This window comes from Botrytis deweyae, assembly GCF_014898535.1.
Source record: "Botrytis deweyae strain B1 chromosome Unknown BDEW_007, whole genome shotgun sequence".
Lineage (NCBI taxonomy): Eukaryota > Fungi > Ascomycota > Leotiomycetes > Helotiales > Sclerotiniaceae > Botrytis > Botrytis deweyae.
The window spans coordinates 505,583-532,091 of NW_024066214.1; the positions used below are offsets into that span (position 1 = coordinate 505,583).

Sequence of the window (26,509 nt, forward strand, 5' to 3'; positions counted from 1 at the left end):
TGTGGAGGATTTAATTTGGATTTGAAGGTGTGTGGCTTCTGGAGTTTGCTACAGGCGGGTTGAAGTGAAGAGTTGAAAGTAGATAGTGAGATGGGGGAGTTCCAAGTTGGGTTGAGGAATGCGGAGAAGAGAAGGCTTTCTATTTATTTTTCTTTTTGTGTGAGAGTGGTGTTGGGTGGGAGGTTGTAGATGTGGATGTGGATGTGGATTTGAAGATGGAGTGGAGAGTTTTGAATGAGTAGAGGAGAGTAAAGGAATGCGGATAAGTGTGGGTGTAGTTGTGGTTGATGGGGTGAGGGTAGAGAATGGGTGACGAGTGATGGGTGATGAGTGGAGATAGATAGGATGGGAATAGATTAATTTTCGAGGGTTTGAATGGAATGATGCAGTAGGGATAAATGTAGATAAATGCGAGAGGTTGTGACACCTAACTACCTACCTATCCACTCATCTGCTGCGCAATCCCCAGACACAACAACCAAGCCGATCTCAAAGGGAGTGCGAACCAAACCCCACATAAATCTCACGAGCTCTGCGTAAGCGGTCTTGTTATTTTCGACGGACGAGCCCGAGCGATCGAGTTTGTAGAACTGGGATTAATCTGTAGAGCTAATGGTAAAATATGAGGTGCTAAGCGAGTCTGAGATGTCACACCTCGTGATTCGTCGTTTGTGTATGAGATCGGTTGGGGAGACTTTGGGGGTGAGGAGTGGTGTACTGTTAATCTGTCGTGGGATGTGTTGGTTTTCCGGTTTAGGGTTGGTTCTCGATGGTTTCTGGTTTCTTGGGGATGGGGAACGGGAGTTCTTTGGGTTTGGCTTGGGAGTTGTTGGTCAGAAGTTGCAAGCGGCTGTACTGGATTTCGGGTATTTGGATCATTTGGATGGTTTTGGGGCTTGGATAAATGAGCTGGTACGTTGGAGAGACGTTCGAGAGATGGAAGTGCAAGTCCCGATTGAGCTATCCGAGAATCTCCATCATGAATCCCAAAATCTCTTAATTCGACCCCCTCATCTGCGAGTTGCGGTTCTTGTCTTTCAACTTCTCGACGGTTTCGTGAACTGTGGTTTTCAATCTCATATCCACCAACCGGAGATTTCGACCCATCACTCCTTGGCGTCTCCATCAACCATCTCAGACACTTCTTGACTCTCCCCTCTTCTTTTCCCCACAATCCTCTTACATGTACTCTATTAACTCCCTGCAACCCAGCCTCCGCTTCATCAACTACTAGCTCCCCGAAACTTTCTCTTAAGAAAAGTATAAAGCGTGATAGACACCATAGAAGAATAATAACACCGATGGTTATATAAGAGCCCGCGATGAAATTCGAAGGTACAACCCGTTTGTCTACGACGGAATAGATGAGGATTACGGTGCCTGTGATGAGGAAGACTGTGAAGAGTGCCAGAGGGAGGAGACGAGTGGTGAAGGCTCGGAGCATGTAGAAGCGAGGGGGACGAATGAGAGATGTGGCTGTAGTAGAGGGTGAACGGTTGTTTGCGGGGATGCTTGCGGAAGGCCGGGTGGGGGACGGTGAGGTGTGGTTTGGGGAAGTCATGTTGAAGGATATCTGCCGATGGTTTGGTGGAGTCGATGGGAATGATGAATGGGTTTGTGGCTATTGTTGATAAGTGACTAGTGCAGGATCTTTGTTTAAGTGCATGTTTGAAGAGTTTATTATCAACTTCTCAAGAAGAAGATTTTGATCGATGGTTCTAGTCAAACAGTTGAAAGGATGTTGTTGATGTTGTGTTTCACGAACAATTGAGGCTCGAGGATTGTAGAGCCCGGTAGCAAACATGGTGTATCACCATAAGTAGATAATTGGCCTCGATTTTAGAATTGGGTTGATAATTAAGCCTCCATCCAGTGGTTGAGGTTATTTCAGAGATAGAAATTCATTGGTAAAGGCATGCTGGAACATTCGCTCCTCATCATCCCAGATCAGAGCAGATACTGTGTAACATGTATTGATTACAAGAGGATATGTCAAAAATACTAGAATCATTGTGTTTGCTTTGAAATGGCCAATCACAATTATGTTGGTGTATTCTATTAACCGTGATGATGGCTACGTACCTTGACCCATTCAGCACGACGATTACTGCATCTTAGATGCAAACATTCTGTACAATTTACAATTACTGCATCTTAGATGCAAACATTCTGTACAATTTACAATTGCCGTCGTCATCCCTGAAGATGTGTAGTTTCCAATATATTCTCGACACCAGCAACAGCTCCAAATAGCGACAGCGGCTTTCCGCGATTTTGAAGTTGTTGTAGATGGTTGGGCTGAAGGTCTAGTATCAGGTTTCAAATCGCTTCGTGACAGCTTTAAGACAGATTTAGATTTTTTCGTTCGAAGCTTTGTATCGCTGTTTTGTGGTCTCAGAAGCTCCGTAGATTGTGCAGTCGGGGGTTGATGATTCAATCGATAGACGCAGCGTGCGAAATTTGCAGTATTGACAGCCTCAGATACCTCTGTGTCGTGCTGTTCCATAGCCACTTGCGATACAGGAGAATAATGGTTCCTGATCTTGTTGGAAACTCCAGGCTCGAGTATCTCTTTCTGACACGATGAACTTTTTAGATTAGCTAACTTCTGGGAGAACTTAAGGTACGAGAGAGTTTACTAACCATTTCCTCCATGTAGAATTAGTGATACTAATTAAGACGCCCGAACAACTGGTGTCAGGGCATCTATCCTTTAGTTTGTTACTATAGTCAAGCACCATGGCCATTTCTATATGACACCCTGGCTTAATGATCCGCGACCAGGTATCAGCCGTCAGAGCAGATTTCTCCGATTTATTCGCGAGTAGATATGACCCTCGTTCTACCCAGGGTTTCCCTACTGTATCAGAGAACGATTGATATAAGAATGCCTGAAAGACCTAAATTGTTGATAAAAGTTCAGCTTGATAAGGATATACATACTTGAAAATTATTAAAAACATCAAACTGAAGAACTCTTGGAGGACGGCCAAGTGCATCATGAAACGTTATGTGATATATCGCAAGCAGGTTGGGTGTCAAGGGCCTCGACAGCATCAGCCTGTTGGCTAGATATAAACTGCACAGAATCAGTCTTTGAGAATTCAAGTAAGAGAAGAGAAAACGTACCAAAGATTGCGCAGGAACATTCCTGCATATAGAATGATGCCATAGTATCTGTGGGGATCAACGTCAGGTTGTAGCATTGTATGAAAAGTACCAGGAAGACTTACATATTTCGCAACGATTGTTTGATCTCCTCGTCGCTCGCTTCGAGCGGATCTCTGTTCGTTGCTTGAAACAAAACATTACTTGCAGGAGGTGACTCGGTATTACCTACCCTTCGTGGGTAACTGCCAATGATAGGTATTTGAGAACTATTCGACGTTGGTCCAAGCGTGCTGGTTATATGCTCTTTTATGTTGTGAACAGCAGCATCAAAAGCACCATTATTCTCGGGCCTGGAGTCATCGATCTTAAGCGATTGCAACAATAGAATGATATCTTCTGCTTTAGAGTATAGTTCTTTATGCTGCTCATTCCTTTCCCTTCGTATTATACATATCTCACTCCGTATAGGATTGACCATTCCTTCTAGAAGTGAAACCATCTGAGGGGTAAGGGTATTCATAAACAGTTTTTTCATTTCGTCTGGAAGGGTAAGGACGACTTCCCTTTAGGTGACCATGAATTAGTATGAGTATTGCAAACAGTGAGGGCAGCGAGAATAGCTCAAGAGGAAACACTCACAATGTAAACCGATTTAAAAGATTGTCGAGCGTAAGTAAATGCACCTTGATTTCCTTCTTAAGTTTGTGATGGGAATGCTTGAAAGTCCATAACATCTTTTGGGGTATGTTTTTCCACCAGCCGGGTGTAGCATTGCTACCTAAGTGTGGTTCAAAGTTCTTCATGATTTTGATAAAACGCTCCAAAGGCGGTCGAATATTCTGGATTTGTCTACGTATCTCATCTCCATACGAAGGATATACCCCTAATGTAGCGAAGACGTGTAGGTTCTTTAACGTGAGATTAACGTTCTCAAGAAAGACAGCCATTTTGCGATACTCATCAGGAGCCCCACTTGCATCATCAAGGGCTTTTACAACCTTGACAATCAAAGATATTGCCTGCGCAATATCTCCAGCAGACCATCCAAATGACATGTTGTTTATTGACGTGATGAAGAATAGCGATGAGGGACCGAACTTCAAGGACGAAGGGTTCGATCTTATACAACACCCAACGAGGCTGTTGTCTGCTAAGCCACATGTGATGCTGCAAGACTAGGTACTCTGCATATTACCTTGAAAGCGTGCATGGGCATCCAGCCAATGGTGGAAAATCTCATGTCTATGCATTCTCACTCAAATATTTGGGATATGCTAATTGATTCGTGACGGCTCGTTGCTATATAGGGCTGTTTGGTTATTATTGCAGTATTGTAAAATCAACGGTATACTAGACAGACTCAAGCATGATATATTCATTGTAAGTAATTAGCTATGCGAGAAACCCGCCGAATTTGTTGGAAGCACATCTCAACTTTCGGCTCTTTTGACCTAATAGAACATTTTCAGACGTTGAACATCCCCGAGAGTTCAATTATGACTGCTAAATGAGCTAGCACCAGATGAAATGAAGCACTGAGATGTGCGCATCAAAGACTTTGGAAAGTGGGAATTAAGGGAAGATAAAATTGCAGACCATCATGGCAGCGTAACGTATTATCAGAACCGAGAAAGACAAGCCACTTCATCGAGAGAGGGGTGTGTTCCAGGACAGTAAAGAGAAACATTCGTTCCAAGTATTCGCAAATTTTCAGACAATAAACTCGATGTAGTGAGGCATTTGAAAATTGTGTTTGTTTCACAGAAACCGAATATTAGTAAACAATGGGTCCGTCCGTCCATTCGAGATGACGGAGCGCATCATATGTAGAGCCATTCGGATTCTCTGGGTCTAGGTAGATGTTGCTCACTACTCCTCTCTCAGGACGTCCTATTTTGGTTAGAGTTTTGATAATCTTTGTGTGACCTGGATGTGATAGCTTACTTCCATGTTCTGCATCGTAAACCCTTAACTGCCCTCGCCATGCAAGATTATTGATTAGAACATTGTATAGAGTGTCATCATCAGTGCAAGAGAATGCCACCAATGCCACAATGGTAGCAAGATTGCCAGCGAGTCCTTCCGTTGGTCGGTTCCTACGATTGCGGTAGGCCTGAAGCCCAAGCTGAGCAATCCAAGCCCCGTCTCTCCCAGCAAGATATTGCTCCTCCACAGAAGCAGATACCCTTGAAAGTGTTCTTTCGTATCGAAAAGTCAGGGGATACCATCTGTTGTATGGGAAATCTGAAGTTGCGATGTCTATCGTTGTTGCATCCGCTTCCATCATTTGAAACTGCGTAAATTCATTACACCAAAACAAAGTTGTACTACTGTAATGTTGAAGCGTTTCGTTGTTCGGGTAGGTCAAACCTTGCCCGCCAAACCATTGGTAATTGGCCCCAGCATATTCGATATGTCCGTTGTTCCATCTAAACATTCGCCCGGGAGTCTGAGGTAAGAAACCATCTCTATAGACGGGTGGCACCCATCGTCCATTCTCGTTTACCCTCGGAGGTCTACCTCCGTTCTCGGGATCCTCATTAACATAAAGCTCATTGACATTGAAAAGGAAGCTAGTATGGTATTGGTGAGCCATTGTATCAGTAGTTTGCGTGCCTGGTTTATTTGTTGTCGCGAGGGTCTCTGTGTCGAATTCTGAATCAGGAAATGCCAGAAAGCTCATGAAGATAGCAAACTCACATGTACCTCACAAACCAATACATAAACTTCTCTTCAAGCTTGTACTGAGTGCTGTGAAGATTTTGACCAAATGATCGATAGATTTTAGTCAAAAGCACGTATCTATTCAGCTTGCGACAGGATGAATGTCGTGAAGAATTGCAAAGAAACACTTGTGATAATTCAGAGACAATTCTGAAGGTTAGCAAGGTCATTATCTGGGTATCCGGAGATATGGTATAGTCCTCGTGACGAACATTGATTGGATGTCGGTCTTTTTTTTTGCACCACAATCCTGGCTGACGATGCACATTTGATGCACCTTTTAGCAGCCCCATGGGATGATAGCGACTAAACGTATGTTCAAGCATAGTAATACATTCCACTTTGAATCATTCCCGTATCAAAAACGACGAGACAACCAAGAGTTGGCATATTATCATCTCCGAAAGTAAACTACAGATCTCCTTCCCCAGACTTACAAATATTTCGAGAATATCTGTTGAATTCAACGAGCGAAATATAACTATCGATAACTGATCCATGTACTTGCTCCACAGCGTCCACTTAGACAAAAGGAGGGGCACAATATGCCATCCTGGTAGATAGAAACTTGTGTAGGATTCGTTCATTACCGATGTGGTCTTAGTTGCGAACATGAGGCCTATCACGAACAAAGTGGCTGCTGTAGAACACCATAAATTGAACATTGATGTGTTTCATCTTGGCAAGAAGAGTATTTTGCCACCGATCTCGAGAGTGCTAGATTTGATCAGGAAATCGGTGAACAAGTTTGCAAAGTACAAAATCCAGGGATACCAATATTGTTTTGAATGCAGTGTATATCTACTTCTCCTTTGGCAATACTATCCCCGAGAGGTAGAGGGTTGTTTGCGTAGTCTGAAAGTTGCATGAGCAATTTGTACTGTGTATTGAGGCTCAAAATTCGGGCAAGAAATGCCGTGTGCTATAAGTTGAGGAGTCCCCGCCGAATAATTGCGAACCGCTGGCACGTTTGTGCGATTCCAAACGACATATGATTTATTGAATCAGATGTGAGCGGCTGGGTGATTGGTGGGTATGTATAGTCCCATGGACGAATCATATGTTCTGTAGCCTATTGTTATTTAGCGATGATCCGAAGGTTCAAGGTATATGAAAATGAGACGAAGGTATATATATGAATACATACCACAGGAAAAAAGGGGTATGTATATTTAATAGATATATTCGAGATCACTTCGACGATAGTCAACCTTCTTCGTGGTGGGAAGTCCTCAATATATACTTTTAATTCACTGTGAACCATGCAGTCATGGGTAGACTGCTCCTTTCAAACACTTCACTTGAGCTGGGCGTTCATATTCCTTTTCTCGTTAGCACGGTTGCCTCGTTTTTTATCACAAAATTTACCTCGTCTCAACGAGCTACAAAACACATTTCTGGTGGACATGTGCCAATTAAGGGCCACTTTTGAGTCCGTCCATGCACTTCCAATGCAGTATGGGCCTGCAAGTGATCCGGGTATGCATCTACCGGGAGAATGAGAGCGCGGCTTACCACTGCAAAAGTTACAGAAGCCAAATGATGAACTATGACTTGTCAATTTCCAGTAAGAAATATGAGTAAAATTTAGAATTTTGCATCCCTGGAAATTGGAGGGCAAGGTCCATTTAAGCAATATATTTGCCCAGTAATCAATGGTATATGCAAGGTTTGACAATGTCGGCCAAGGATCGAGAATGATACCTCGCTGGAATTCCTACTCGGTGTACCTCATTCGCCATCGTTGCACAAAGCATCCAGAACATCTGGTGTTCATGTGAACCTAGAATATTCCTGAAGTCAGCAAGAGAACACAATAATGCTCATCTCGATCTCAAAGAGGAAGATATACATGTCATGGGAACATGCATATTGTGTCAGTGGTAGTGCTACACACCAATAATAATAATCATAGCGCTCAAGCATTGCGAACAATTTGTATATTTGTGTCTTCTTGAGGTTCGTCGTTTCAATGTTGAGATGCTAAATTCTTAGTATGACTCGCTAATTTTTTAGGCCCGGACGCTTGGAACACCAACAAGCTATCTTGGCTCCCTCCCCTTTTAAATCTAAGTGCCGGCAATCTTGTGGTTGCTTACAGATGAGAAATCCTCGAAACTTGTCAAATCGACGACTGTATACTTATTTCCGTAGTGGTATTGGCAGACTCTCATCGACAAGTGTAACAATATTTGGAACGTCTAGATCGAATGCCCCATGATTCTGCCCTATCGTTTGAAACGCTACATGAATGAAGACAACAATCGAACGACAACTAGGAAGTTTCGAAGAGCTGTAGGAAAACCTAGTTGGGGATATCCGCCACTCTCCAGCTATTCATTCCACGTGTATGAGCACCGCAGATGGTTTCCAAGGCCATGTTTACGAATTCCTCTTGAGCTCTGTTTGCCGCACAAACAATGCGGCATATGGTGACAACATGGCCTAAGCCTATAGCTACAAGCTTCTCACGACTCTCTATGCATTTCAGTTTTGTTCTATGTTCATTCGAACAAATATGTACACATTTAATACCGTTTGCATTTTCACTTTATTCTCACATTCATAAGTCAAGCACGAGTTCATAAGGAAAAAAGATATCTATTGTCGTTGATGTTGTCGTACACGCTGCTCTTCTCCTGCCGTCCACCTCGAAACTCACGGTTCAAGGACTAACATCTGCAAGAGGAATCCTGTTAAATGGGATAGCTCTCGAACAAAACTTCTTCATTGGCTGGCAGACTGGACTCATTCCATCAGCATCGGGCTTCATTGCACCTCGAAACACCATCATGTCAGTCAAGTCACAATAGAAGAACACAAACAATGAATCGCATTGGCCGAAGGTTGTTTGTGAATTGTTCGTTGCGCAAGCATTTTCCAACACACCGAGGCAAGTCGCGATTGCCACAGGATCAATGCCACTTGGCGTACCTGTGGCTGTGGCTTGAGCGTTAGAATTTGTCTTCGTGGCTGATTGCTTAGTCGTTGTCGTGGTGTTGTAAAATGGATGGCTGAAGGTCTGAAGATGAGCTGGAGATGAAGCCTGGGGAGAGTTGACCTGAGCTGGGCAGGGCATTCCGATGATACCTGGACGGATCAATAAGAACCCAACGAAGAATCCAAGAAGCGCAATGATAACAATCAAGATGCAGATGACGATGGGGTAGCAACTTCTCTTAGTTTTCTTGCTTGGCACGGAATACTTCATGCTGCGCTGTCTTCTCGTCTGCTCTCTTGTAGCCCCCGCTGGGTGCAAGTCGATGTCAACAAATTGGTCTCCTGAGGCCATGTTTGCAGTTAGTGTTCGAACTTTAGTGTAGGGAGTTTAAGTAAAATTGAAAATAGTTCTGCGAAGTCTTTTGAAGTTTGCGGTATATTAGTTGGTCTAAAGTTTCAAGCTCACAAGATATCGACAGGCTGATGAGGGAAAGTTCACCACTGAAAGCTTTTTCTTACCTTTATACGTGGAAAGTTGCAATTGTTCTCAAAAGTTTGGAGAATTGTTGAATATCAATTCACGGGTAAATCATAGGAATCAAGTCCTTCTCGCAAAAAAATTCTTTGTCTTCTAGAAACAATGCTCATTGTCTTTTAACAACACCTGCTGCTTTGTTCGACTCGTCGAGAGATGATTGATCACGAGAAGAAAGAGGTGGTATGGATACATATGGACTCAAACCTACTTCAGAGTTCGATCACAAAGATCCTTTAATCTGTAGAGAAACCCAAAAATGCAAACAACACTATTCTCGAGGTCAAGTCTTTAGGTAGAATTAAAGGATGATCAGTGAGCGTTTACACCCATTCAACTTTCAAATACAGCTTCCTCAAAGACATCTCCTCTGAACAATGCCATGAACCTATCAAAATACAATCATAGAAATCATTGTCTTACTCTTGAGAAGCTTTATGCCATTCCTTTGATTGTATTCTGCATCCGTCAGCCAACGTCCAATTGTGATCATCTCAATAGAAATAATCCTCCTTTGTCTCATCAAAATCGCATCGCCAAATATCCAAACCTGGAACCCTGAATTCTTGACAACTTTCCGCAAGAATCTCTGCTCGTCATTCTTCGAGAACATACAAAATGACTACCCAATCCGGAAAAGACCCTCTCAGGCGAGAAACTTCATCTCATGAACACAATGATTATCTTACCGAATCCCTAAACGAATCAACCTCATCTTCAAGGCGCGACCGTATTTCCCAGAAAAAAAAAGCATTGGAAGAAAAACGACACAACTACGAAAAGAAATACGGATCTACTACCTCTCAAAAGCCGTCTAGCTCTAAAATCTCAGGACAGGATCCACCGCAAAATAAGTTGGGAAAAAGCTCAAGTTATGGATGGGGAGAGATCAAAGATTCTCCCGCCGACTCCTCAGAGGGAGAAGGGGGCGTACATTGGCTCGACGCACTCCTTGCTGAAAATCTTTCGCCCGCGGAATTTAGCGATAGAATAAAGGAGAGAAATGCGCAACCCGACCCCGATATTGAATATCTCAAGCAATTGAATGCAGAACTAGATGCCACAATGCAACGCCACAAAGAAAAGGCCGCAGAGATCCTCAAAAAGAAAGAAGAATTGTCGGCATTGAAATCGACGGGGAAACCGCCGAGGAGAGCGGGGCGGCCAGGAGACCGAACTTCGAGTGAAAATGAGTATCAGAGGGTGGAGGGAGAGAGAAGTAGAAGAAAGAGAGAATACGGCGAACCACCTCAACCCTTTGATTGGTTTACGCCGGAAGTTCGGAACGTGAATGGAGGGAACGCAAATGGGTATGAGGATATGGATGATTGGGGGAAACCGACCCATAAAGAATCCCAGGACCCTGTGATCCAGGCTGCGGATGAGGTAGAGCCTACTAAACCTTCAGACTCAGACAAATCAAATGAGCATGAGAATGCAGAGGATTGGTGGAAGCCATTTCAGAGAGCACCTCGGGAACCTGTGACCACGACCCCAAAAGATCCAGCGCGCGCTAAATCTTCAACCAAGAGTGTAAAATGGGGAGAAGGTCTCGGCGCGGGCGGGAAACATATACAGCCTTTTGCAGGTGGCCGTCTACCTTTCCACAACGAGCCCGAGAGTCCGATAGATGCAGCCGAGAGGCTCGAAAATCAACTCAGGGCAAACGAGGACTACAAACACAAATCCAGATACAAAAGCCCTACAGTTATGGATTTTGAAGAGCCACTCGTGTCAAGCAAGCAATACAAAATAAAAAAATCTACACCCCTCCACGACAAAGCAGTCCAAAATGCTCCATTACCAGATCCATCCGCGGCACGCATAAACCCTCATTCTCAAAACGATCACGCGGGAAAATTGAGCTGGATGGAGATTGCGATAATTGTGGTGATTGGAATGTTACTGGGAAGATTGGCACTGACGATTACAGGTGTTACATCTGAAAAACAAGATATCAGTGGAAGTTTGAAGTGGGGATTAGGGAAGACTGTTGAATAAATTGAGAAGGAAATGGTTTGATTGTTGCTGTGATCTATGTTGATGCGAGTAGCATTTGATGTAAACGTATATGTAGGAAAAGAATTATCAATGGCGTCTTTTTATGTTGCTCGCTTGAAGTATAACAGAAGGCCTTGTGCTTGTAAAGAACATGTGGAACATTGAATTCTGAATTCTATTGCGACGGGACTCTGTTGATAAAGAATCATAAGCAGTGTCATGGACTCCTTGATCTTACACTTTTCCTCGAAGATCCTAACACATATCCCCCAAGTTCCATAATCATCCCCCAAAGCCAACAAACCCCATCAATCGATTGCCCAGCAAAATACACATTTTTCACGGCTAACTTGCTTTATCCTCTAACCTCCATCTCTCTTCCCCCTCTTCTCTCTTCCAAATCCATCTCGTATAACGGCATCACAACAACCCCTCGCTTCGGTCTACAGCTCCTGTTGCCGCCTTTGAATATCTCAGTTCCTCTACAATACTTACTCTGCTTGCCTTTCCCGCCCTCCAGCGGAACAGATAAAAGTACCGCTGCGCTCGAGACGCAGGCAGCTATCTGTTGTAAAGAAGAAGTCAGGAGGATTGATGTATGGAGAATCACCATACTATATTGGCGAAACTCTAATAGACCAGTTAGGAAAAGTAGATAAATGTAGACCAACATTAAGCGTAAAACACATCGCATACCATTGCACGACAAAAATGGAAACAAAACAAATAAGTAGAGGTGAGTACGCTTTGGTCATTTCACATATCTTCGTTATCCTAACGCCAGTTTCCTTTGCGCCTTATATATGTAAGTAGAGCTATTCCATCATTCCCAAGCCAAACAAATGGCAAAAAATCAACGCCATCCCATCCCCATCATGCCCACAAAGGTTTGAAGTGGTTTGAAACATGATTGTCATAGACAACAAGTAGGTATTGTGATTTCCTTAAAATTCTCCTTCGGTACTTCCAACACCACTCATAGCCTTACTTCCATACATTCCTACTAATCCCCACACACCGACTCTCCATCCTCTCCAGAGTCCCTCAATCCCTTGTCCCTTCTTTTGAACTTTCTTAATTTTCCTCAATGGTGTCACCGCGCCTACACTTGCGACAGGCTCGGGACTAGATGACTCTCCTTCTTCGCGGGCAATAGACCACATTGTACCTACCACTCCATTGTATGGACCAATATCGACAATTGTTTTAAGGTCTTGAGATTCGTTATATTGAGTTGAGGCGAGTACCGCAGCTTGTCCACGACGTAAAACTGTTTCAATTGGTAGACGAATGAAGATTTCCAGTGTTTGAGCAAGGAATGTGAATGTTGTGTAGCTCGTGGGGGTGAGAATAGGATCGATGGAGAGGCGAGTTCGAAGAAGTAGCGGAGTGCAGTGTGATATAGTGGGCTTGACTATGGAGTGGAGAATAGTAGGAATGAGAAGTAATGGAGGACATATATATGAGGGTAGGGTGTTGAGGTTGTGAGTGAGAGATCTTTTAGGATCTGAAGTTGGGGTGAGGATCAACCTATCTGAATTAGTACTCTGTTTGGAGAATAGTGATTAATGACTTACTTCGTCCTCACAAGATCAAGAGGGGCAAGAATAAGACCTGCAGTAGCAGCTGCCGCTATTGCTACACTTAATGATGTCCATGGGCTAGGAGAACCAGTAACATCAACTTGCGCTGCTAGTGTTGCTAAACCTGGATCCGGAATGTTCAGTGCCGCCGATATCATGCTGCTTGACCAACTTTCCATCGTCTTCAGTAGAAAGCCGTAGATAAAAGTTGCATTGGATCCCTTCCATACACCCCAAGCTCCCTCCTTTGACCACTCCTGTGCTATCACCTCCATTATAGAATCTGACCTCCGAAGGTTTAATTGATGTGCAGGCTTTGGCTTTGGTGGTGTTACTTTAGGAATAGATTTGTTCTCCCACCCAGATCCTTCGCTGCTATATCGACGCCTCGACGGGGACGATGACTTTGTATGGGGTGCCGCCGATGTAAAGTAAGCTGTCTCGTCTGCATCAGAGTCGTCGGAGGGGTAGTTCTAGATTCCGATTAGCTCCGCATCTCGACCCCTCACTTGGAAAATCCTACCTCATTGTACTCTGATGGTCGTCGTTTTATTTTCTCCACTGTAGCTGCTGGTGTTGTCCCTTCCTCAACATCCTGACTCTTTACCTGCAAAATTGTTTTTGCAACCTCGAAGGGCTGTCCACACAATATCCCCGCATAGTTGGTAAAAGTCTCGTTAACGAACTTCTGAAGTGATTCGATGGTAGATGGTGAGGTATCCGATAGATAGTCACTGTAGTCAATATCTGAGAATATGTCTCGAGCTGAAGATGCATATGAAGCTGCACTTCCGTTTTTCAATCCTACTCCATGAGTTCCCGAAGTCGTAATAGGTACTTCTTGAGGTATTCCGATGGAAGGTGGAACATAATATGGTCTTAACGGGTTTGGACCTTCTCTTGAGGTCGACATTTTGGGTTATGTTGCATTCAAGAATAAAAACGAGGGGAAAGAAAATTTACACAAATTCTCTTATGTAGTTGTTGTTGTCGTCGTCTCTTTGTTTTCCACGTCGGTCCGTCAATGCAAGGTTGAAGAAGTACCTTGTAAAGGTATTCAAGCTTTTTTTTCCCCTACGATGTTCAATTGGAGAGTTCATCAACAAGGATTATTACATTGGCCTCAAAGCTGGGCTGGCTGAACTGGAGTAATGGGTGACTGATATGCCTTATCCGCGAATAGACCTTGCTCACAGCTTGTTCGACCGCCCTGAACCGCACAAAATTTCGGAGTAATCGCAATACACCGATTGGTTATGCGCGGATTTACGAATATTTTTATATGAGTACAAAATGTAATGCCACCACCTACCTACCTTTGGTTGAAAGATTCAAAGAGTTGTGGAAAGCTTGTAATGATTTGAAACAATAAAATTATTTGTTTACTCTCAAAAGAACACTCTTTACTGTTTCAATTCTTAAATGTGTCAAGAAGTTTCAACAAGCATCTGAAAGATCAAATATTTACTTCGGGCAAAAGAAGTCTACATCCATCTCACTACATATCCACCCTCAACTCCGGACCTTCCTCACTTTCTCAACCCCACCCATTCTTCACAACAATCACGATAAAGACGAGATGTCTGCAGTTCGAAGTACAAGCCGAGCCTTTGTAGGTATTCGCAGAACCGCCACTCAATCTCTACGAAGAGAGTTTGCGACAGTGGCCGATAGTCCCATTCGATTTTCCTGCAGACCCCCCGCAGCGCCCGCTCTGTTATGTCCCTTCTCGATATCGGGGTCGCGACCTAGCACGAAGCAGATGTGCGAGATCAGACAGAACAGGAGATCCACAGCTGCACGTCGAGAATTCTCTGCTACATCAAAAGCTTTACATGGGCATGTAACGCCCCCAAAGCCTGGGGAAGGGTGGGTCTTTTCACTTGTCAACGTTTGCCGTTTTACCAATGCTAATTGACTTGCAGTTTACATGTTACATTCTTCGATAAGGAGGGAGATGAACATACTTTTGAGGTATCGGCAGGAGACAATCTTTTGGATATAGCACAAGCCAATGACTTGGAAATGGAAGGTTAGTTAAGTAGACAATTATCCTCGGACCATAAACTGATAAGGATTATAGGCGCCTGTGGAGGATCTTGCTCATGTTCAACATGTCATGTCATAGTCGAGGATGAAGCATTTTACGATAAAATGAATGAGCCGGATGATGATGAGAATGATATGTTGGATTTAGCGTTCGGCTTGAGGGAAACATCAAGATTGGGTTGTCAAATTGTGATGTCAAAAGAGTTGGATGGGTTGCGCGTAAGGCTTCCTTCTATGACACGAAATCTCCAGGCCAGCGATTTCAGTAACAAGAGTTGATGCGGCTGAGCGATACAACTTCATCACATGTACGGTCACGAATGGTTTGAGACATTATCCCTAAATAATGGTGTAGGGAAGCATTGCATTTGGGTCGTAGGTTGGACATATTAAAAAGGGTATCTGTCCTTTGTACATATACTCCATATCAATGATGGACAAGGAGTTGGTGGATACTCAGGTACTTTGCTTTAACGAAACCCTCATGAGGGGTAAAATCCCACCTCTAACGCCATACCATGCCAAACGTAATTAGAACATATTCCATCCTTTTCAGGCCTCTTCAATCTCTCCTTTCCTCAGTCCACCTCCACCTGCAATCAAATCCAAAAATCCTTTCTTGCTCATCTCGTTTATTTTCTCCTCTCTCCTTCCCTGTCCTACAACTCCTTTTTGTCTCGCTTCCTTGGCTGCCTCCTCGCCTTTGACTTGGGCTGCTCTAACAGCATTAAAGAGTTTGACAACACCTCTTTGAGCAGTTTTCCTCAACCGCTTTTCCAATTCCATCGTTGCCTGTACACTTGGTACATTTTCTCCATTCCCATAACCATTGCTCGCATCGAATGCCGTACTGGCACCTAAAACGTCCTTGACTCTTCCCTTCTCCATTGCAGCTTTCTTCTCCTCCCTCATCTTATGCTTTGCCTTCTTTTCCAAAGCCAAATCCGTCATTTCCTTGCTAGCTTCTATTGCCGTCTGGCTTCTCGACAAAACCGGATCATTTCTTTTACTCGCTGATAATTTGGATCCCAAAATCTTGGACATAGATGTCGCAAATGCCTCTGGATCATTGCGCTTTCGTGCCTTTATTAAATTTGGGTTTGAATTTGTGTCCGAATCGTCATCTGAATTTTCTGAATCGGAATTTGAGGCATCGGTGACTTCTTCTTCTAACTCGTTATCTGCGGCATTGAGATCTGGCTCATCATCCTCGTCGGATAAAGTGCCTGTGACTGCATCATTGGGTCCTTCCTCCTCTTCGTCTGAATCTTGTAAATTGACTGCTTGAAAATCTTGAGTTGCTGCGGATTCTTCTTCGTCGGATGAGGATTCGTAGTATGTTTGTTTCTTGAACTTCTTGGTAGGTCTACCGGTTTTTCCTTTCATTCCATCCTCCACCTTACGCTTCTTCGAAACATTTCCTGCCATTGTTGTTGTTGTGATTGAATTGAGAGTTATTTTACTTTGAGCAATGGTTGATAGGAAAATTAAATCTTATCATATCCAGGAAATTTTTGGATTTCTCGGAGAACGGATAAACCTTTCGGTACACTAAATTCCCCGCGCTTTTATTTGTCCCACACCTTCGAGCCACATTAAATCATTAAATGCATCCTTCTCATCTGGGGACATACATTGAAGTCTGTCAATAAAGCTGTCGCATAAACTATTGTAATCATGGTTCTTCAAGATTTAGGTCGGCGCATAAATGCTGCAGTTACAGATCTCACAAGATCTAGCAATTTGGATGAAAAGGTCAGTGTCAAGGACAATTGTCAAGATCTCTCAACGTTCCTCCTACTAATATCACTTAGGCATTCGATGGCATGATCAAGGAGATTTGCTCCGCATTGCTCGAGGCCGATGTAAATGTAAAGTTGGTGGGAAACCTACGAAAATCCATTAAAGCCTCCGTGAACTTTAAAGAACTTGCACCGGCTGTCAACAAGAAGAAAGTCATTCAAAAGGCTGTATATGATGAATTAGTCAAGCTTGTCGATCCTCATGCCGAACCTTTCAAGCCAAAGAAGGGCAAAGCGAATATCATTATGTTTGTTGGATTGCAGGGAGCTGGAAAGACTACCACATGTACAAAATTGGCAAGATGGTATCAATCAAGAGGGTTCAAGGCTTGTTTGGTTTGCGCGGATACCTTCCGTGCAGGTGCTTTCGATCAGTTGAAGCAAAACGCTACGAAGGCTAAGATTCCATATTACGGTTCTCTTACACAAACGGATCCAGCAGTTGTGGCGAAGGAGGGGGTGGATAAATTTAAGAAGGAGAAATTCGAGATTATTATTGTGGACACCAGTGGAAGACATCGACAAGAAGATGCTCTGTTTCAAGAAATGGTGGATATTCAAACAGCTGTAAAGCCCGACCAAACTGTAATGGTGATGGATGCCAGCATAGGACAGCAAGCTGAGGCGCAAAGTAAGGCCTTCAAAGAAACCGCCGACTTTGGAGCTATTATTATCACGAAAACCGATGGCCATGCAAGCGGAGGTGGTGCAATCTCCGCAGTTGCAGCAACACATACACCTATCATATTTATCGGAACTGGAGAACACATGCTTGATTTAGAAAAGTTCGCACCCACACAATTCGTTTCCAAACTACTGGGTATGGGAGATATGCAAGGACTTATGGAGCATGTTCAGTCTTTGAAGTTAGATCAAAAAGACACCATGAAGCACATCGTGGAGGGTATTTTTACAGTTCGTGATCTTCGCGATCAATTATCTAATATAATGAAGATGGGACCTCTTTCGAAAATGGCTGGTATGATTCCGGGTATGGGAAATATGATGCAAGGAATGGACGATGAGGATGGTGCCATGAAACTCAAACGTATGATTTACATTTGTGATTCTATGACGGCCAAAGAACTCGATTCAGACGGAAAAATATTCCTCGAACAACCTACTAGAATGACGAGGATAGCTTGCGGCAGTGGCACAAGTGTTAGGGAAATAGAGGACTTATTAACTCAACACAAGATGATGGCTGGTATGGCAAAGACAATGGGTGGAAGTATGAAGAATATGCAAAAAGCACAAGGTGCAATGGGAGGTGCAAACAAACAGCAACAAATGGCCGCTATGCAAAAGAGACTCGCTTCGATGGGAGGCGGTGGAGGCGGTGGAATGCCAGATTTGAGTAGCATGATGGTATGTTGCGTTACATATACTGATATCGAGTCACTGCTAACAGTCATTATAGAAAATGCTCGGTGGTGGTGGTGCTGGGGGCATGCCCGGTGGTATGCCTGACATGTCTAGTCTGATGGTATATCCTCTAGTTCATCCTCAATATTGATGTTTTGCTAATTTGTCTTTAGAAAATGATGGGTGGCGGCGGTATGCCTGGAATGCCTGGAATGCCCGGTATGGGAGGCGCTCCAGCGGGTAGAGGGGGCAGAAGGTAATCTCTTCGTATCAATTGTATATCATCAAGAAACGAAGGAAACGGATGAGGACAAGGTACCTAGGTCAATAATGTATGCATTAAGCGACGGCGTTCAGGTAATGAAACCATTTGTCTGGGATAGATATTTGAATTATCGACCATTGAGATATTGACGAAATCTATGTTCTTGGATAAGCTCCATATTTCTGTAATCAAGTTTATGTTATTGTAGGGGATTATCTGATGAACCATCCTGGTGATCTCAGAGTTCGCGTGCGCTGACAAAGATCCACGCAGTGTAAGACGACAAGTCATACGTACAAGTGCCACAACAATGAATTATGAGCCTATTCTTTGAGCCATCTTTTGGTAATTAATTATCCAGATTTATAGATGGGCACATCTTGTCTGCGGTTCTTTATTTGCCCGCCCCCCTCCTTTCCCTTTCAAGTCCTTTCCATTTCCAAACAAAGTGGTATAGTTGGTATATAATAAACGCCTTGCTTCGAGTTCCACGAAGTCTTTTGGCATCCAGCCGTCTCTTTATTCATTCACAATTGCGCCATTTAAACCACCTCAAAAATTTAGTATCCTTTCGTATCATCCGTCCTAACCCCCACAGACGGATCGCTCAAAGCCCGCACCCTATTCCTAATCCTCTCCTCTTCATCTGTCCCCTCATCAACAAGACCAATCCAATCCTCCTCATCCCCTATAGCTCTCGATCCCTTTCGCGAACCAAGTACACTCATTTCCCATTCCTCTCTGCCTCTTCCTCTACTCCATTCTTTCCTTCCCATTCCAGGTCGATTATTATTGAGAGAACTCAGCGATCCACCCACCGTGAATCTCGACGCCATTCTAAAATCATTTTGCGGCATCTCTTCTCCTCCTCCTTTCCCATTTCCATTATTCCCCTGCAAACCCACAGCCGAGCTTTTTCTTCTCCCTCCAACCGTCGTTGCCTGACTCCTACTCGCAGTCACCGCGCTCTTCAACCACGTAATATCGGGCACCATTTTCCTGACCAGCGGTCTTAAGCACGGCGCACTAACACAGAACAATGCAGTGTTGAGTTCAATACTCGACCACGTTGTGATTTCCCACAGGTCCCACGTATAATCTCTCTCGGTGAAAATGGGTTTAGAGCGAATGAAGCGAATGATCGAGGCGATGATGACGAGGATACCGAAACTAACGATCGCGACTAGCGTTGCTTTTTGACGTTTGTTGATTTTGAGGGGTACTTTTCGCAATTGTTAATCATTATTCTTCTCGACTAAAGGATATATGAGGATAAGGAAAATAATACATACACACTCTCGGTACGACAAAAAGAATAAGTGCCACATCACTGAAAACACTACAAGTGGTAAAAGTAATGATTCCCGGCAAGGGATCAATACAACGAATTTGTTCCACGCTGAAATCCCACTGCGAAACGATTGGATCGCATTGAAAAACCACAATCAACGTGAGAGGAATCGTCGATACAATTTGGAAAGCCAATAGACTGTATACAATGATTTTGCTCAGTCGATCTTGGAAGATTCGTGAATAGACCAGACAGATGGCAACTCTTACCATCATAAGAGATACTTGGTAGAGGATTCGAGACACGAAAGCGAGGATGAAGAAAGGTTTTAGGTCTGACGGGGTCTGGAGTTCAACGTGACGGCCGCCGCCATAGCTACAGAAGAGTGCATTGGTGACTGCAGCAAAGATGGTGAGGATCTAGTCGGGATGTTAGAGAGGATAGACAATAAAGAGACTTTGTAATGTAATGAAATATCGTACCCATGCTATAACAATGCAAAAATCATCCCATCCCCAGTTTCTGGTGATGACTCCCCGAGTATAGAGACGTCCAGCCACAAACAGCGTACCCAAAGCTGTTGGCAATATCGTTCCTACAAGTAGCAAATGCACTCTTGTCTCATTTAATTCATCACCCTGATTTCTGTTAGTATTCGGTTATGCAACGAAGCTATATGACACGCTTTTTCTGATTGATCCCAACAGCTACTACACAAGTCGGATTAAGAACTTAAAGAGGCACTAGCCCTCACAGAGAGATTACAATGAAAGAGAAAGCTCTACTTACTGAAGACATTACCAGCAAAGATAACCTGCATTCAACGAGCCAGGGTAAGATGTCAACATTATCGATATGACACAAAATATGGGGAGAAGAACCCTTTTCATAATCCAAACCGCCTTAAGTTTCCTTTCCATTCTGAACGAAAACCCCAGGGCTTCCTACTCCGAACTTTAAGAAAAGTCCTCACACAAGGTTGGTGTTGGGATTGAGTCTGTGCGATTAACTTTCCTCGTCTGTACACAATATCCATCACCCATGATGCACGTATGAAGATTGAAACTTTATTCCGTATACCACAAACTCGCTATTTTGGCTCACTCTAGATCAGAAAGCCGTGCGCATTTGCACGAATTCACGAAATGAACTGTGTATGGAACGAGAGGATTCTTGCCAAGCATAGAAATAAGAGTTTCACGGCAGACGATCATGGGGTAACCCTAACCATTCCAATAAATCTCCACATTAATGCGGGGGTTTATAGGGCAGGGGAACATTTTCCGTTGATGGTTTAAGAAGACCAGGCTGGTATATAGTGGGTAAAGTTGTGTATTGGTCTAAAAGAGGTAATGGGAGGGATGATCCCTTATATACCCACTTATAATCTATATACGGCAAGTGCACCCCCTTCATCTCCACCTTCCTTCTGTTTACTCGTGTGAACGGGATGCGGATACTCGTTGACATATCCGGGTATACTTATTCCTCGATCTTATACCTGATGTATTGCTCGTAGACCTCGAGTAATACAAACAAACTTTGCAGCTTTTCCGGACCAACCAAAGCACAGTTACTCACATTGTGCTAGTCAAGCAGTGGAAGGATTGCAATCTCATAAGGTTTGCGGCTTGCCGTTTGCCGTTTAATATGATCTAGAGCTGACATGTACCTTGGAGTATTCAAAGATCGTATTATACCCAATCATGGAGCCCAGCGAATATCTGCCTTGCGGCGAAACATGAGCAATCTTTGTCGTTTCTATTAAATCATTTGTGGCTATGTAATTCGTTCAAAAATCTACATAAGAGATTCATTACGGGCAAACGAAGCTCCTGTCCCAGGTATAAAACTGTTCTTACCAAAAGTAGTTCAGATAGCGAAACTGGTTTCTATGATGAACTTAAAGTTAGGGATGGGCGAATTATATAATTTGGGGGTCGATTATATAATTTTATATTATAATGCTTTTTGAGGTATATAAAATATTATGCCAAGTTTATGCACGTGTTTTTCGGGCCAATAAGATTATCAGGATGAATGAAAGTGGGTTGTTTTTGGAAAAAGTTTTTAATGGGTTCTAATTTTCAATTTAGTGTATAATTAGACCCAAAAGTCAGGTGCTAATCATGTGATTTATATACTAATTATCTTCTTTTCAAAATAGCTTCAAAATAGCCTTTTATAGGGTTTTTATAGGGTTTTTATAGGGTTTTATAGGATTTCATGATTAGTCATAATATAATGCAATCTGAGCGATATTACATATTATATTTGACTGAGTAATATACGATATTATATATCATCAAATCGCCCAACCCTACTTAAAGTCGATGTTTGAAGGCGTGTTTCAGGGAAGAACGTTGACAAGCGATGAGGTGCTGAAACGGGAAACAAACTGCCGGAGAATTATATAATTTTAGCGAACAGTAGAATACACTAGTTATGATAATTAATATATTATAGTTGTGGACAGGAGACTTTTAGGGTCAATCGTACCCGAAATACGAATCCTACAAGCAGCGTTATTGGAAAATCGGCCAGGAGCAGCGTTAGTGAAGATGAGAAGTCGAACAGTATTTAGCAGACAACTTTACCCAACATCATTCGGTGAGAATCATACCATTGAAGTTTCTAAAGGCGTTGTTTGCAAGGTCAAGATGACTCCATGAAATCGGGAGTAGATGATGAAGAACTTGTTGCGCTTTGACTTCTTGAAAAAATCGGGTTTTATTGTTCTACCTAGGTATGCATTCTATCATAGGGAATTTGAGGATTGAAGGATCATCTTGAAAAGATCCAAGTCTTTCTTCGCGTCTTGTACACTTGTCTTAGGGGTCTTCCCATTGATAACGCAATCATGAAAATCTAAAAATTCCAAAGTATATGGATCCTCATATGTTTTCCTCACAGTTCTTTCCTGGTATCCCGATTCACCAATTCTTTCCCTGATTGTCATCGTGACAGGAAGTCCTTTGATATATCCACTGTCATAATTGACCCGAACGATCTTATCCTCCGAATATACTTCCAGATGGGCGTCGAATGTTGGAACGCCATGAACACCCGACTCATATGTTACAGCAAAGCCGTCAAATTGGAACAAGACCGTCCAAAATGGTAAGCTCAGAGATGATCCCAGAACTTTTTGAGGCATGCCACCAAGTATTTCTCTCATTGCACTCAAATCATGGGTAGCGAGACTAGAAAATCAGTAAGTGTCTTATATAAGCTGGAGCTGTGTAGGGATATTACATTGAAAAGAATCCGAAAAACTCCTTGGCCGCAGGAGTAACGTCCATCTCATACTCTGTGCCAAGCGCGTGAATAATCTGTTCATTCAGAACCGCCGACATAGCTTCGGAATCCGCCTGCTTGTAGTCTGAGAATTTCTTAGGGAATGTCGCCGATTGATCAACAAAATTGCTGTTGTGTCCGATGATATCTCTGACACGGGCATATTGAATCTTGCCGAGGCCACCTACTTCCTTCACGGCATCAACGAATGCCTGAGCGTAGCGTCTTTGATACCCAACAAAGATCTTGCCTGCCGATCCCTTTTCGGCTTCTTCAAGCTGCTCAATATCTCTGAAACATAAGCACAATGGCTTTTCTACTAGGGTGTATTTATCATTATGTAGGGCAAGTATGGCCTGGGACGCATGGAAACCGTGGGCGCTTGTTATCAGAACCACATCGACATCGGAAGAAGAACAAAGCTGTGCCGCATCTGTGGTTATTTTGGGGGTGCTCCCAGCAACATTTTTTGAACAATGCTCCAGAGCAGCTTCAGAGGGGTCACAGAGGTATGTGATGGTGAAATAGTCGGATAGGTTATTCAGGACTGTGATATGTGAGACCTGTGTTCGAGAGAGTTAGTTGCGTTGGCTGCAGATGTTGCTGGATGATAATACCTGTGCAATCTCCCCTAGCCCTATGATTCCAACTCGTAGTATTTCAGGCATTTTTGTAAGATGCGTGTATGGATGATTTGCAAGTGATCTGATAGGACTGTTTGTCGATAGGACCAATACTTAATAGGCTGATGAATGATAGAACTAATACTTGATGGGACTGATAATGATAGGACTGGTACTTAAGGATTGTTTTCTAAAGATTGAATCTTCATAGAACGGGATTTTCAGAAAAGGAAGAAATTGCTAGAATTTCGGGCCGATGAGGGAAAGAATTACCTAGTAGTTGAATAAGGAAGTGACGATAAAAAGTAGCTCACAGCGATATTGAGTATTCGTAGCTTCCCAATATGTTAATCTACAACAGTAAATGAACATTATACCTGATATCGAACAAATCTGATGAAGGGGGACAACCGAAAATGCAGTATCGCATCATAGATCCACGATAGTGGGGTGGGCATATCTGTGATCTGGCTATGGAACTTGTCTTTGATGAACGACACTTCGAGTGAGATCAATGTGAGATCACGATCTCGTTCACTTGATGGGAGACAAGTCTGTTCCATGTTGTCTGTATATCAAAGTGTACAATGTATGAATGTCATATTCCTTAGCTTTTATGAAGCTTCTTCACTAATTATCATGTGGTTTCTGGTCGGTGGTCGATGGTCCGTGCTCTCAGAAAGTTATGTAACACTCCACTTATAATAATTCTCAGACACCATGGATTGAATGAAATCGTTCAAAGTGATAGGAGAGACTCTAAGATGCCAAATCAACACCTGGCAGTTGTTACAACTTCAAATCAATATGAATTTTGTCGTCCAAATCATGAGATGGATCGAATCAATTCTTGTATACTACGACTGGAGCCCCGTCCAATTGCAAGGCAAGTTTTCACAAATAAACCACTCCATCTTGACGAACCGCCAAAGTATACCTACTAGGTAGTATATACTAGCAAAAGGCTCAAGTTGAATATTAATTTCTATAAACTATATTGGATATCTTCCACAAAACTGTATGAGCAAATCGGAAAATCTTATCATTTACACCATTTCCATCTCACCTCGCAAGAGATACCTCTCACACGCCATATGAAATGTCCCTCATGAAAATCTCATGAATCTGATGAATGGCCAAAATCTTCTCACGAACAATCTTGATCGAAACCATCATCATAATTTGAACATTCTCATCATCTTGTGGGACTGATTTCTGTTCCATGACTTGGTCTCCTCGGCTCACTACCTAATTCCACTCTGTTTCCATTTAAAGGATCCAGAGCAGTTGCGTCCAACTCGGAGTATTGATGGCCTGGATCGCTATATATTTGACTATTTGAAAATCTATGTGTATTGCTGTTGGGTGAAATAGGGACATCATCTTTCGGTGGCTGATAATACTCGGGTATAGCAGGAGGAATATACACAGTATTCGCCAATTCAGTTGTATGTTGCATAGGATAAGCCGGTTTTGCAATACTGGTACGATTATCGTAGAATGGGGGAGGTGAATTTGGCGGTACTCCTTGATATGGGTTATTAGGATGGGTTGTTGAGACTTGAGGTGGAGGCTGTGGTTGTGAGGGATTTGATTTCTTCTTTCTGACAAAGAAAACGATGGCAAAAATTAAGAGCGCAATTACTGCCACGCCGCCAACAGCTCCACCGATAATAGCTCCTAGTGGAACTCCAGATTTCTTGTGAGCTGTTGTAGTTGCAAACGGAGTTGCCAGTGACGATGAAGATGCTGAGCTACGTGAACCTGCGGAGGTTACTGAACTACGTGCACTTGCTGAGGTCACTGAACTTCGAGAAGCGCTGCTTATATCCTGAGCATCATCTCCACTTTGAATGCTGCTCGCTACTGAGGCGACACTTCGAGATAAAGTGACAGAAGACACGACAGTCGTTGAAGCAGTACCAGTGATTGGGTAATCGGACATGAGATAAAATGCCGGAGACGTTACGCAGCGATACATGCTTCTTTGAGGGTTGTTCCAGAGGAAAGTTGCGCAATAAGGGAAATCGGAATCGTTGCAGCATCCTGTTAACCCGCCTGCTAGAGCACAAAGCGCCGAGGACGAGGAGTAGTCAATGCAAGCGGTGAATATATCGCAGGAATTAATATCTCCAGTACAGCATCCGACAGCAGAATACGAATTATGGGCACAGTAGCCTGCTCCAGAACAAGTATAAGGTTCCGCTTCATGTTGTTAGTATATAGTCTATTTGTATGCCAATTTGACTGTTGAAGTACTAACATTGAATGCCATTGTAGTATCCGCAGGTATTATTCGCAGTTGTTTGACGTTTCAATAGATCCAACACCTTCAGAGCATTGTTCGGAGCTGCTGTTGGACTCGGACTCCACCCTCCTTGCACCGGTGCTCGATTATCAGCAGTAGATGTTTGAACTGCTGGTGTCCAGGGAAGCGCCTTCGCCAAAATTGCTGGCAAAAGACTCGAGCTCACCAGAAACAACGAAAAAATCATTTTGTGCTACCAAAATTAAATGACTACGAACGATTTGGGCGACTGACATTCAAGATCTACAATTTACGCATTGTGTTTCGAGGGGAAGAAACGCTCAAATAAATTCTCAACGGCTCGAAACCCCTACTATCCTACTGCCTATTGTACAGCACAGAAGAAAAATTGATCAAATCAGCTCATGATATTGATGGGGGTTGAGGCTCGTTTTTATGCAGCCAATTTTCTACCATGCTTAAAATAATAAAATAAGCATCATTTCCAGCCTCACGTCTGAATAAAGTTTAAGGTTCCTCCAGTTTCTCAATGTTTAAGCCCGAAAGGATCAATTTGCGGGATGGGAATTGATATGATTGGGAAGTTTGGGGGGCTTTTGGTGGGGAATCTTTCAGCTGTCAGTTGAACTAGTGAACGCCACGAGAATACGGGTC

General features: G+C 43.1%; 12 protein-coding genes across 12 annotated transcripts; 3 read left to right on the forward strand and 9 right to left on the reverse strand.

The window, feature by feature from the left end:
• Window positions 1–523: 523 nt before the first annotated feature.
• Window positions 524–1,561, reverse strand: EAE98_003854 (uncharacterized protein; the record flags this gene model as incomplete). Its single annotated transcript, XM_038951474.1, has 1 exon — window positions 524–1,561. One exon carries the CDS (start codon window positions 1,559–1,561, stop codon window positions 524–526), a length of 1,038 nt encoding a protein of 345 aa, XP_038811947.1.
• Window positions 1,562–2,104: 543 nt separating this feature from the next.
• On the reverse strand, window positions 2,105–4,166 carry EAE98_003855 (uncharacterized protein; the record flags this gene model as incomplete). The annotated part of the gene is made up of 6 exons (XM_038951475.1): window positions 2,105–2,588; window positions 2,644–2,900; window positions 2,944–3,079; window positions 3,130–3,177; window positions 3,234–3,674; window positions 3,751–4,166. 6 exons carry the CDS (start codon window positions 4,164–4,166, stop codon window positions 2,105–2,107), a joined length of 1,782 nt encoding a protein of 593 aa, XP_038811948.1.
• A 719-nt stretch (window positions 4,167–4,885) lies between these two features.
• Window positions 4,886–5,707, reverse strand: EAE98_003856 (uncharacterized protein; the record flags this gene model as incomplete). Its single annotated transcript, XM_038951476.1, has 2 exons — window positions 4,886–5,001; window positions 5,056–5,707. 2 exons carry the CDS (start codon window positions 5,705–5,707, stop codon window positions 4,886–4,888), a joined length of 768 nt encoding a protein of 255 aa, XP_038811949.1.
• Window positions 5,708–8,500: 2,793 nt separating this feature from the next.
• Window positions 8,501–9,127, reverse strand: EAE98_003857 (uncharacterized protein; the record flags this gene model as incomplete). Its single annotated transcript, XM_038951477.1, has 1 exon — window positions 8,501–9,127. One exon carries the CDS (start codon window positions 9,125–9,127, stop codon window positions 8,501–8,503), a length of 627 nt encoding a protein of 208 aa, XP_038811950.1.
• An 801-nt stretch (window positions 9,128–9,928) lies between these two features.
• On the forward strand, window positions 9,929–11,311 carry EAE98_003858 (uncharacterized protein; the record flags this gene model as incomplete). The annotated part of the gene is made up of 1 exon (XM_038951478.1): window positions 9,929–11,311. The coding sequence occupies one exon, from the start codon at window positions 9,929–9,931 to the stop codon at window positions 11,309–11,311; it is 1,383 nt and encodes a 460-aa protein (XP_038811951.1).
• Window positions 11,312–12,255: 944 nt separating this feature from the next.
• EAE98_003859 (uncharacterized protein) lies at window positions 12,256–13,807 on the reverse strand (the record flags this gene model as incomplete). Its single annotated transcript, XM_038951479.1, has 3 exons — window positions 12,256–12,841; window positions 12,889–13,367; window positions 13,418–13,807. The coding sequence occupies 3 exons, from the start codon at window positions 13,805–13,807 to the stop codon at window positions 12,256–12,258; spliced, it is 1,455 nt and encodes a 484-aa protein (XP_038811952.1).
• Window positions 13,808–14,206: 399 nt separating this feature from the next.
• On the forward strand, window positions 14,207–15,354 carry EAE98_003860 (uncharacterized protein). The gene is made up of 3 exons (XM_038951480.1): window positions 14,207–14,763; window positions 14,820–14,926; window positions 14,978–15,354. The coding sequence occupies exons 1-3, from the start codon at window positions 14,474–14,476 to the stop codon at window positions 15,220–15,222; spliced, it is 642 nt and encodes a 213-aa protein (XP_038811953.1). The 5' UTR covers window positions 14,207–14,473; the 3' UTR covers window positions 15,223–15,354.
• Window positions 15,355–15,495: 141 nt separating this feature from the next.
• On the reverse strand, window positions 15,496–16,371 carry EAE98_003861 (uncharacterized protein; the record flags this gene model as incomplete). The annotated part of the gene is made up of 1 exon (XM_038951481.1): window positions 15,496–16,371. One exon carries the CDS (start codon window positions 16,369–16,371, stop codon window positions 15,496–15,498), a length of 876 nt encoding a protein of 291 aa, XP_038811954.1.
• Window positions 16,372–16,620: 249 nt separating this feature from the next.
• Window positions 16,621–18,370, forward strand: EAE98_003862 (uncharacterized protein; the record flags this gene model as incomplete). The annotated part of the gene is made up of 4 exons (XM_038951482.1): window positions 16,621–16,698; window positions 16,758–18,113; window positions 18,166–18,231; window positions 18,284–18,370. The coding sequence occupies 4 exons, from the start codon at window positions 16,621–16,623 to the stop codon at window positions 18,368–18,370; spliced, it is 1,587 nt and encodes a 528-aa protein (XP_038811955.1).
• A 222-nt stretch (window positions 18,371–18,592) lies between these two features.
• Window positions 18,593–20,965, reverse strand: EAE98_003863 (uncharacterized protein). The gene is made up of 4 exons (XM_038951483.1): window positions 20,456–20,965; window positions 20,149–20,304; window positions 19,668–20,085; window positions 18,593–19,597 (listed from the first exon to the last, which is right to left on the reverse strand). The coding sequence occupies exons 1-4, from the start codon at window positions 20,462–20,464 to the stop codon at window positions 18,936–18,938; spliced, it is 1,245 nt and encodes a 414-aa protein (XP_038811956.1). The 5' UTR covers window positions 20,465–20,965; the 3' UTR covers window positions 18,593–18,935.
• A 1,459-nt stretch (window positions 20,966–22,424) lies between these two features.
• Window positions 22,425–23,631, reverse strand: EAE98_003864 (uncharacterized protein; the record flags this gene model as incomplete). The annotated part of the gene is made up of 3 exons (XM_038951484.1): window positions 22,425–22,869; window positions 22,922–23,526; window positions 23,581–23,631. 3 exons carry the CDS (start codon window positions 23,629–23,631, stop codon window positions 22,425–22,427), a joined length of 1,101 nt encoding a protein of 366 aa, XP_038811957.1.
• A 717-nt stretch (window positions 23,632–24,348) lies between these two features.
• Window positions 24,349–26,286, reverse strand: EAE98_003865 (uncharacterized protein). Its single transcript, XM_038951485.1, has 2 exons — window positions 25,850–26,286; window positions 24,349–25,791 (listed from the first exon to the last, which is right to left on the reverse strand). Exons 1-2 carry the CDS (start codon window positions 26,079–26,081, stop codon window positions 24,782–24,784), a joined length of 1,242 nt encoding a protein of 413 aa, XP_038811958.1. The 5' UTR covers window positions 26,082–26,286; the 3' UTR covers window positions 24,349–24,781.
• Between the last annotated feature and the right edge of the window lie 223 nt (window positions 26,287–26,509).